This window comes from Etheostoma cragini, chromosome 13 (genome assembly GCF_013103735.1).
Source record: "Etheostoma cragini isolate CJK2018 chromosome 13, CSU_Ecrag_1.0, whole genome shotgun sequence".
Classification (NCBI taxonomy): domain Eukaryota; kingdom Metazoa; phylum Chordata; class Actinopteri; order Perciformes; family Percidae; genus Etheostoma; species Etheostoma cragini.
Window position 1 is genome coordinate 14,750,221 of NC_048419.1, and position 12,180 is coordinate 14,762,400.

General features: G+C 39.4%; 1 protein-coding gene across 2 annotated transcripts; it reads right to left on the reverse strand.

Annotated features, from left to right (window-relative positions):
* Positions 1-37: 37 nt before the first annotated feature.
* ccna1 (cyclin A1) lies at positions 38-4,238 on the reverse strand. 2 transcript variants are annotated; one of them, XM_034890331.1, is made up of 9 exons: positions 3,925-4,238; positions 2,718-2,876; positions 2,378-2,597; positions 2,184-2,299; positions 1,834-2,060; positions 1,021-1,168; positions 782-895; positions 553-686; positions 38-379 (listed from the first exon to the last, which is right to left on the reverse strand). In XM_034890331.1, exons 1-9 carry the CDS (start codon positions 3,925-3,927, stop codon positions 328-330), a joined length of 1,173 nt encoding a protein of 390 aa, XP_034746222.1. In that variant the 5' UTR covers positions 3,928-4,238; the 3' UTR covers positions 38-327. The 2 variants fall into 2 exon arrangements, with proteins under 2 accessions (XP_034746222.1, XP_034746221.1); XM_034890330.1 differs by having other exon boundaries at positions 45-379; positions 1,021-1,225; positions 3,925-4,234.
* Positions 4,239-12,180: the final 7,942 nt, after the last annotated feature.

A 12,180-nucleotide genomic window follows, 5' to 3' on the forward strand; every position in this document is an offset into this window, starting at 1 on the left:
AAAAAGATATTGAAGATGCTGTTATTGATGATTTAAAGACAACATAATTCTGAACATCACATAGGTATTATAACTGATGACTAACCAACTTTAAAACCCTTTTGTAAGATTTTCTTGTCCTCAATTATTCAAATTCTCCAGTCATTAAGTAGCTTTTATTAAAAATGATTTATTATATTTGCATAAAATATAAACAAGTCCAGATGAGTGTGACATTGGCATATATGGAATTTGCTGTAGAATCTGCTGCATCTATTTGGTATCAATGTGATTATGTTCTTGTAGATTATGTTCTTGAGAAGCATCAAACAAGGGTGGGGGAGTTACTCATAGGAAAGGCAGAACAGCGGGGGCAGTGATTAATGAAACATGACAATACCTGTAAAGGGAAAGATTAAAAAAAAACAATTTAGAGATGGCAATTTGAGTCCTGGATGAACATAGACAACCTGCCAACTTACATATGACAGAGCCCAAAGGACTGCAGTTTACATAAGCTGTTTGAAAAAATGTCTTGATACATTTTAAACTTTCTTTTAAACTATGCCTTACTTTGAACTCTTATACTTTTCCCTGATTGCCTGTAGTGGGTGACTCTCTGCACTGAGGTATAGCTTGTGGAGGTCAGTCATGCAAGGAACAATCTCAGTCATGGTATAACCGCTAAAGGCATGTAAGGAATCGGGCTACAATAGGAGAAAAAAATAACCTTAAGTTACATTTTGGCTAATTCCTTGAGAAATTCTCATAAAAAAGGACAAGACAAACTGAACAAACTTACCCAGAGAGACCTGTTTACAGTGTAAGTGGCTAGGCAGTAGGCTCCAGCTGCCATTATAGATGGGGTGTACTGCAGGAATGGATCAATTTCCAGCAGGCTTAGCTCTGCTATATACTAGAAGCAGAAAAAACACATCAACAAATCAAAATATGATCAAGGGACATGAGAAACTGAAACTTCAAAGCCAGTGGGGACAAATCTAAAGTCTAGCTGGCATTTGAGTTATTGATTTTGCTCACCAGGGCAAGGTTCTCCGTGTTAGCACCCACTGAGTGGATGGACATGAAAAGACGAAGGAACTGGTTTGTGGTAGGGGCTGCCATCTTGAATTCCAGCATTTTTAGAAAAACATGCTCCATCTGGACCAGTTGCCTCTTAGTGTAGGTGCTGTCTGTCGTGTACACAAACTCGTTCAGATCAGGAGGGAAGATCTCCTCATATTTTCTACAAGGTGATAGATCAGGCAACATTAGCTCGTAAATTGTCATCCCTTAATAACCCTTGTGTTGTCCTCCCATTGATCATAAACTTGCTGTTCTTCTGGGTCAAAATTGAAAATTAACTGAATTAATTAAGTTTTTTTGTCACTTTACCGACAATTTTGTTGCTTTGTTTGATGCTTTTGCCGTTTTTTTAAACATCTTTTCAAACGTTTTTTAATTACTGGTCAATAGGCTTAATTAAAAGGACAATATACCATTTTTTGTAGATGAAAAAAGCAGAAATTATAAAGACTTTATTTTCAAATGTTATGAAATTGAATAAAACACCCGAAATGCAATGGAAGTAATCAATAATTTTACCTGCAAAGAACGTTGCATGGGTTCCATACAACGTTCAAGCATCCAAGTTATGTTGGGGCGATTTGGTTGTAGGAAACACATATTTCCGATATAAAAAACTTTGAGCTCAAATTTGACCCGAGGAAAACACAAGGGATAAGTCCATACAACTCCATGAAGTGGTGCTTACAACAACCACAACATGTTTTTTAATGAATCAGTGATTGGACAGAAAACATAACAAATTGTTAGAAAGACAGACTTGCTTACGCAGCAATCATTAATGCAGCTGTGCCGACCAGCTGCAACTTTCCCCGTTTCACATATGCTGTGCAGGAGAGAAAGCGGTCCAAATAGTTGACAGCTAGGTGCAGAGTTTCAGAACCAAGCTTGTATTCCTGGACGACTTCCACCAGCCAGTCCACCAGGATGACCCGCATGCCGTTGGTGATCTCTGGATGTTTGTCTAAGTAGCCTGGCCTTGGCCTGGACATCAGCTGGCATTAGAAAACAGAAGCAGTTTTCATGAGGTATTTGCAATCACTTCAGAACTATTCCCTGCCCATGAACAGTGATATGAAAGAAATTATATATTGTTCATAGATCATATGATTTCGCACTTCACTCTCCCTCAAGTGCAGATGAATGTCCTCTGCATACTCAGAAACACACAGCACCTCCTCTGACATCAGGGATTTATCTGGTTCAGACTGCATAGATGCATCCTGGCATGAACCTACAAGAAGGAAAGCATTCGGGTAAAGAAAATTAACATTGAACAAGAAAAAAAAATCTTAAACGTAACCAAACTTACTTGAACTTAGTTCCAGCAGAAATCCCAAATCTGGATTTTGCAAGGCAGCAGTTTCAGTATCTAGGTAATAGCTGTCTGAGACCACTTCTTGACCCGATTCTGCAAGAACAACTTCACAAGCCTCCTCAACATACACATCAAAGTTAGAACTGGAGGGACGGCCATGATTGGTGAGCTGAGAGCTGTCTGAGATCGAACTGTGTTTGGAAAATTGGCTTCCCTGTGGAGAAAAACGAGTCAACATGATTGCCACATTAAGTTGAAATGTGAATGTTCTAAGAGGGGGGAAATGAATTGAAAATCACAAAATGTAATGCTTTGCACTGCCCCTATCACTTACCTGGCTGAAGGATCGGCCACGCTGATCGTTTTCTGACAATACACCGAGGACTGTCCGCTGTTTGGCTCGCTGGACCTGCAGTGCATCGGTTTTCCTTGGAGGTGAAATGTTTTCTTTGCTAGTGCGACTGCCGCCATGGGCATTTTTGCTGAAGTTCATCTTTAAACAAGGAGATGGGGAAAGATAATGTTAAAAAATAGGCCACCATGGCACACAGGAAAGGGAAAGTAACTAACAACACCTAATGAAAAAAGGTTAAACAGATGCATAAATCATCACATATACACCTGAACGAGATTATATGTCAGTTTCCTGAACGTATAGTAGGCCTGGTTCCAAACATTGCTAGGGGTTTTATGATAAATCTAAGGGTTCGCATTATCATTAAAATGATAGCATGCTAAAAACAGAAAAAAAACTCAGACACCAAATTATCTAGGCCTACTTTTTCCTGTTTTCCAATGTTTGCTTTTTATTGTAGGCTTTTAGCTCTAAAAACTATTCAAGTGAAACAGTCTTGACAAAAAAACATCACCCTTAGCAACTCATATGTGCAACCGAGTAAGCAACAAAGAAGTCATTTCTTTATGTTGGAAACCACAGCAGCATGGTATAGTTCTATATATAGTCACAGCATCTAAATAGGGCTGCAACTAACAATTATTTGCATGAGTGAGTGATTGATTAATTTTTAATAATTTGTTTTTACAATGTAGCCTATGCATTGCCCAGAGCCCAAGGTGACAATATTCAAATTGCTTCTTTCCATTTAAATTTGAGAGGCCACACAAGTGAATGTTTGACCATTATGCTTGAAAAAATGAATGAAATAACTGATCGTGAACATTGTTGCCAACTGCCGATTACGTTTTGACTAATAGTTTTAGCTCTGCACCTTAAGGTCCTTAAGCCTTTATATTTAGCAGAGAATCTTTAAAATGTTAACGTTCAGTGAAGTAGGTGCACACGTCTTATAGGCTACACGCTACAGTCTCCTGCGCGCAAGTGGACTGAAGTTTTCAGAAACATCATTACCATGGTTACAAGAACGTGTCAATGTCCATCAATCACAGATAGCCTACACAAAGCTAAAACAAACAGGTACAAAAACCAGGCATTAATGTGTCATAGAGCACAGCCCGACAATAGTTTCCTGACGGCTTCAAATATAAAACCGGCTACCATCTGTTCTTGACTGCAAACTCACCATAACCAGGGCCGACGTAGCGTTCGTTCACAGTTTAACGTTAGGACGGTGGAGGCGGAAACACAGTGCATTCCACTAAAGCGGAGAATTTACCGGTTACTTTCTTCTCTGAGGCTTATTTGGAGACAAACAGCGACCTCTCGCTGCGTTCAGGCAACTTGAGTTTGCTGGGTGTCGGGTGTTATTCGTCCAGTGGGGGACGTTTTCTCGGTTTCGTTTGCAAACTAATCAGCTGTTAACTCCGAACCGTTCTCTGACAATCGCGTGCACGAACAAATTCACAGCTGACAATCGACGACGTCGTGCGTCAGAAATATATCCCTCATATGATGTATGTGTTTGTAATTTAATTTAAATCAATCAGGGTTCGGTTTTTTTTTTGTGACTATGGGTTTGCATGACTACTTCACGTACAAGTGATAAAGTTTATAGAGCGTTTATGATTGGATTCGTTTTCTCAAAGGTTGTGATGCTTCAACAACAAAACGATCATGAATTAAGCCTGTAGGCCTATCTGCATACAAATATCACAACAACAAAAACAATGAAACTACTCTTATTTGAATATGATAACTGTGTGACATCCATGGTTTAGTTGACACTTAACTAGTGACTAGTAACACTTCAGTTTTCATTGTTTTTACTGCTGGTTATTTGTTTTTAATATTAATTTTTACATGGTTTTTGATTTCTTCTATAACTATAATGTCTCTTTCTAATTCGTTCGAGACACTGATTTGAAGAGAGATTTTGGCAACATGTCATGAAAGGATGTATGGATTGTTGAGCAAGAATGGCAGTGTCACATTTTAAGTAGGTGCAGACAAGATGGGCTTGAATTTAGAAGAGAGAAGGGCTCCTGTAAGCTGAGTGTGAAGCCATGGGCTGGTGGTTACAGACAGTGGTGACAGCACTGAGCCTACTCTTAAGGGAACTGCCTGAACATTTGGACAGGTGGTAGAAAAGTAACATTTGGAGAAGTCAGAGTATTTAGAACAATCTGCTAGTTTAATGGAACAGATTTCAGTATCCCTACATAATTGGGGGAAATATAATTTAGTCTCCTAAACATGAGAAACATGGGACAGTGAAAGTGCAGCTTCTCAATATTCTCTAAAATGAAAAAGACATGTTGTGCAGAGCTAATTCCATAGCGCTAACATCTAAGAACTCCTCTGGTTAACATCAAAATGTCTCACATCTCCAGAATGACAAACCTTCATTAAACAGAGCTGCAAAAACAGCTGCTTGTTTAGCTGAGTGCTAAAATAATTATATTTGTGTCCCATCTGTTTCACAAGAGCATAGTCAGTTTGTGTCCCTGTTTCCAAGATTTACATCTGAGATTTGTGGATGTCATTAGAGCAGTTTATCGTCAATTTCACTGTGATTTGTCCGCTCGCTCGCTTACACACACTTACACTTACACACACACTTACACACACACTTACACACACACTTACACACACACACACACACACACACACACACACACACACACACACACACGTAACCTGCAAAGCGCCTGCAAGCCTAACATTGTCCATACGATGGCAGGCTTTCTCTTCAGTAATAATCTGATGTATCTGCACTAAATCAAGCAGACTTTTGGCATGGGCCATATGGCCAATATAGTGCTTGTCATATTATGAAACCACAGTCTAATCATGGGGCTACAACCAGAAGAAGTTAAATAAGAGGAATAACTCTGGATACATTTATAAATGATCCTATGAAATTGTGACCCTGTTAAATCTAATTGCACAAATTACCACAGAACCTTTGCTCACTCAAACTGCAGGAATGAAGATGGTGCAAAGGAGAGAAATATTAATTCATTAAAGTTACTCAAAGTAGCTTTCATTGTCTGTAAATCAATTTAATGTTTAGTGTTGCCTGACTTGATTCTTGTTATGATTATTATCACATCTTGGCCACAGCAAAAACTACAGCTAGTAAACTATAGAGTCAGGTATTGGAGCTTGGGAGGACCCAGGAGCATTAAGCACAGTGCTGTCATGCTGCTGCTGCTGCTCCAGTGGACCAACAGGGGATTAAGAGTTCCAATTTGCAATGTTTTGGTCACAAGGCTGCTTCTTGAACCATCAGCCAACCGTCACTCCTATATTCTCAACTTTCATCAAATGTAAGATTTTTTTTTTCCCTTTCTTTCTTTCCTTATATAATTCAGTTAGATTTCAATCTTAATCCTGGCTCAGCTATGTTGACTGTTTATTTCAATCCATCATTGAGGAAATCCATCCTGCTCAAACCACATCCACTTATCTTAGGAGGAACATTTTACCCCCCAAAAGTTTGCTAGTAAGTGAAAGTGTTGGTTGATGACAGTGGCCAGCCAGATTAAAGCACAACACATTTGTTTCCCAGCCCAGAAATGCATGTAAAAACTACTGCTGTGCCACAACATTTTTTTTTAACCTTTATTTATCCAGGTAATTTGATTGAGAACAAATTCTCATTTGCAACGACAACCTGTCTCTTTCACACAGTTCCACATTCATACCTGGAAGCTGTCCAGCACAACCACAGTCTGATCTGCTGGCCACTGAGCAGCTCCACTGGAGCGGTTGGAGCTTAAGGGCCTTGTTCCATCTCCAAAACTAAAAAGATTATGAAACAAAAATCCTTTAAAATATAAAAGGCCACTTAAATATGGCAACTACCAAAACAACACTTGGAAAACAAAGTTTTGATAACATGGAAAATAATATTGCCTGTAATAAATGTAGGTATTTAAAGGGCAAACATCATGAATCAAATGCATTTTTTATTTTAACAGAATAACATTTCCACAATATTACATGTGCTGTTATCTGGAGATATAATCATAAAGTTAAAGATAATTAAGTCACTTTTCTCAGACCTACTGAATCTTATTCTTATGCAGCAGTTGTACTTTGCGTGAAGAGCAAATTTTACCATGTGTAGTTAATTCCACAGTTTATGAAGCTGAAGCCAATATCAATACCAGTTAGCATGAGTGCCGAGGCTCGGTACAGTGAGTAGTTTACGCATTGGAACTTTGTCCTACCGCACAACTGATGAAATATCCTCATCCATTTAATCCAGTAGAGATGAGAGATAAGGTGATTTGCTGTGGCTATTTTCTCCACTCAAAATGAAATTGATATCTGGTCAAACTGTGCTGAAAGAAGGGATAGAGCAAAAAACACACACACACACACACACACACACACACAGACACACACATTCAAACTTAACACACAAAAACACAAACATGGCACCTGCTCGGGGGAGACAAAGTCTCTCTGCCCTCCTCTGTCTTTAGTCCTCTTCCTCATTTCCGTTCAGTCCCTGAGCAGATGCAGATTGCTTATGACAGATAGCATTGGTCTGCTGCCATTTCATTAATGTGATGTATTGCTGGTGACAGGCTTGGCCAGATGGGCTGGGGGAGTTTAAGCATCACCTCTAAAATACTGTGCCATCCAGGAAAATCCTCCCAGCTGGGGATGGACGTCTCGTCTCTCGGCAGCACCCTCATCCAGTGGTGTTAGCCCTGTTGGGAGGGATCATGGCTTGTGATTGTCTCTCACCCTGCGCAAAGAAAATTTGTTGAGAAACCACGAAAGAGGCTACTAACCTGCAGGATAAAGTGACGAAAAGGCAGCCTAATCTGCTGAGGTTTACCCGTGTTGAGGAGGCCTTTTCCCCTCGCCTTTTGCGGAAATAGAAGCTGATTAACTGATCATGAATGAATCCAAATGTAAGACTCACAGTCGACACCCATTCTCAGTTATCTCTTTATCTTATTAGTGTCTGTCATTTTACACACACACACTACTCCATTCCCCATCATTCCTCAGACACGACTACTCGCCATGTTAGTAAATAGTTCAGAAAAAACATCATCAGAAAACAGTTTCAATTCATTTCAAGGCAAGGCAAGGCAGCTTTATTTGTATAGCACATTTCAGCAACAGGGCAATTCAAAGTGCTTTACACAAAATCATTAAAACAGATAAAACACAAGTACAAACAGTTAAAAGTCATAAGCATTAAAAATCAATAAGACACATGAATATACAGTTGAAAACAAAATAGAAACATTAGGACACATAAAACACCAGAATAAAAGTTACAGTGCAGCATAAGAAAGAAATGAGCATTAATTTAAAGAAAGGCAGCATCAAAAAGGCGGATTCAATTTGAACTACGGTCTGGTTGCAGTGATACAAAGATGGGTTGTATTATGTTAAAGGTCAATTGGCAGCATGTATTGACTCTAAAAGAGGACCAGCAATCAGCACTTTGATATCCAAGTTTTCACAGCAACGTGAGACAACAGAACTCTATAGAGGCCAAATTGTCTGTGCCAAGCTGCAGTGAAGTAAAATCTGAAAAACATTGTGATGTGTGGAGAGGTTTGAATATTCCTGACAAACACCAACAAACTACATCAAATATGAGGAGTAGTGATCACAAGTTGAAAATAACCGATAGGCAATTTATCTATCTATGTCTCTTATCTATCTATGTCTCTCTGTCTGTTGTCTGGAGGTCACACATTTCAACAGTCTTTGTGCTCTAAGAATGCTTTGAATGATCGTCATGCAGATCAAAGTACGTTTTATTGGGGAATATGATGTGGAAATTTGGTGCCAATCTCCTCCATTAAAAGGCCCATCACTATAATGAGCCAGGGCATGAAAAGAAAATGAGCTTGGAGAGAAGGGGGATGTTTGTCGAGAGCTCTTATTGTCTGTTTCTTATGGTGGTGGAATAATAAGGCTGCTCAAACGGGGGTTACACTCACTCACTCACTCACACACACACACACACACACAAGCGGGTGACACTTCATATCACAGCGGTGGTGGTAGTTTGACTGATATGTGGAAATACCTAACCAACTCAGTAATTATGAACAAAGACTAATGTTGTAGCTTTTGTCCTTCCAAACCTTTTATGGCTAACTTGTGCATCATATACTATATATACCCGTCTCTCCATGCAGTATGAATTATGAATGTCTGAGTAAGGACTTTTTTATTTGCAATTTAAGGGTCCCACATCTTTTGGTGCACTAAATTATTCATATATTCAAATTAATCTGACTTTGAGGACATATTTTTCCTTTCTTCTCTTCTTTCATGAATTTAGAGTGTATACACTTCAGAGGGGTCGGACAAATTTGCCAAAGACTATTAGTGGTAAAGATTTTAATAGACCAGTGGTTTAACTTGACGTTTTTTTCTTTGTGTTATAGTTCATGCCCCTTTCTTCACAGTAGCAAAATTATCTATCCATCTGACTCATTTTTATTCAAGACAAGTACTCGCCTGTCAGGCTGCCTGTCGTGTTTGTGTGTGTGTGTGTCACAGTTATGCCTCAGTATGTTTTCCCTAGTCCATGCCGTCAGATCTGTGGGGCTGATTTTGACTGGCATGACACGAAAAGCTGGAGTGTAGTCCGTGCATATTGATCTATAAAATATTTGAAACCCAAAGTGAGAATTACAAATAATTCTGCACACCATCTTGGAGACATGGAAAAAAATGTTTTTTCTTACGGTTTCTCCGAGATTGGGATTCAAACGTACTTTCTCCTGCAATAAGCATAAGACAAGTAAGAAGTTCTGCTTTCCTACGCTCATTAAATTCTTTAAATGTTGCTTCTGTGAGCTTCTCGCTCAGCAGGGAGCTTTGGAAATTGCTGCAGATTAACAGAGATGTAAAGCATATCTGGTAATGTATCAACAATGCCTAGACATTTCTACGTATTTGAGTATAAAAGTGTTCCCTTGAGTTTAGAAGAATGAGCTTGTCAAACCAACATAAACACATTTTACCTCAAAATAGTTCCCAAATGCAGTTGCTCCCCCCTAGTTGCTGCATGTCGTCCCCTAATTAACATGCAGTGCAGAGACTGGTGTCCTCACAAGGGCAGTGTTAGGATGGCATGGCGTCAGAACATGGTGGGATATCAGGGAATGACACGGAATTGGCGGCCACGCCTTTTGGGATTAGTGACAAAAACCAACTGAAGCCAAAGCTCTTATCTCCATCCTTCAGTCCTCTTTCTGTTTCTCTAGCTTGCTCACACACACACACACACACACACACACACACACACACACACACACACACACACGAGTTTGCACAGAGACAAGCACATGTAGTCCCACAGCCATAATTAGCTTTGCCAAACACATTCCATCTTAAGGAAAATAAAGAATTGTGTGAGTGTAACAATTCCCTGCGATGGGTTTAGAAACAGTCTTGCAGAGTGCGATTGGTAGAGTGAAGGTCAGGGGAAGTGATTATTTGAATAATTAAATAATGTTCCTTTCCTCTGTCCTTGGTTTCCCCCTCAACACTGTCAACACCAGTGAAACTGCCTAGAGCGTGTCATTAAAAATATTTTTAACTTTTTTTTGCTTTGGGTGGCTCAGATTCAGAAAATATTCCCAAAATGATACAGCTCATCAGATGAATTCCAGACCTGTCAAATGTTTGTGTGAAGTAAACATGAATACCAGCCTTGTGATGTTAGTGAAAGCTGGATTTGGATGTGTAATAAAGTCATCTTCCTCTCATCTCCACTCTCTCTGTTCTCCAATGCTGCTATTCCCCTCTGGTGCCTGTGTCAGCAGGCAGATGGCAGAGGACAGAAGCATCTGTGAAAGAGGAAGCACCTTTTCCCCTTCACAGAGCAGGGACAGGTGTCTTCTGCCACACGATTAACACCTTCATGAATATCAATAAGGTGCTAACAAGCTCATATATGAGATTCAGGGTGAAGTGCAAAACATATATATTAGATCAAAGGAGAACAAACTATATTTGGAGTGTTTAATTCCAATAAGAGCCACATAGTCTTACAATTAAAAGAACGCACTTTAAAAGGGTTGGTTCACACAAACTACAAAAATATACTTTCTCAACACCCATCACCCAGCCAGCACCCACAGATGCTTTGGACCTTCAGTAGCGGCTGCAGCAACTCAAACCCAGCCAGACTGGAGTTGAGGTCCGCTCCCCCCTCTTTAGCAGAAAGCTAGCTATCTTAGCCTTCGCCGCGGTCCCGCCGTCAGACAGAAGCTCTGATCCGCCTGGGTTCTAGCTGCTGTAGCCGCAACTCGACCCAGTTACAGCTGCAGATACTGCCCTTTGCTGCTGTCCAGTCTCCTTCTGGCAATGTAGTCTCTGCCGGGAAGACTAGCTAATATTACTAGCTAGAAAACTGCAAAGTTAGCTTCCTCAGTGTCGTATTCAAACAATGTCAGAAATTATAAAATAAAGTAAAAATGAACATTTAAATAGCCCAGTAACATCAACCATGGCTGAGAAATAGTCAGGTTATTACAATATGAACACAAAGCGGAAACACATCAGTTACTAGATGGCTGGTTAAATTCTTTTTTTTTCTTTTTTTAAATAGCTGATATTTGCCTGATCAGCATGTCTTCGCCTCTTCATAACATTGCGGCAAATTAACTACGTTGCATAATTCAAGAACAATTACAAAACCATATCACAATGTTTTCGATTGTTGCATTGTTTTAACTAAAATGCACAGTACTGATTCACGACAATCATCAACTTTGGAAGTTTACAAAGGTTGAGTGAAGGCAGCAGTGTCATTGCCTTGAAACTGTAATTACAGACCTTTCATTTAAATTAAAACAAGCATTACTGTATTATAACTACAAACTAAATTGACTGAACTTATATTTGTAGATGCAGAACAGATTTTTGTTTGTTGTTCAGATGAATCATTGCAATGTATATGATTAATACTTTATTATGTTTTACTATATAAGTAAAAGTATAAAAATAAACAAGGGGCCAGTAAAATCTCGATCTACTGGCCCGAGGGGAAAAAATGTGGTGGACCCTGTATAGTGTATTGGCATGGCTATAGGCATGACAATGTTGGTCTGTTAGTATGTTGGCCCATCTATCGATCGGTGGGCACACCATTTTGGTAAAATATCTTGACAATTATGGGATGGACAGATGTAAATGGCCCGCAGAGGATGAATTCAATGACTTTGGTAACTGATTTTTCCTCGATGCAAATGCAGATGCCAATGTTAAAATCTGTCCAAATAAACACCAAACTATCTGCTTTGCTAGCATGGTGAGGTGAGTGAGAAAATATGTCGTTTTATAATTTGGGTGAACTGACCCTCTAAGGAAGAGTCCATATTGTTGGGTTATCCTATGATTTTTGCTCAACAAAAGTTTACCATCTCAGAATAGTATAAGG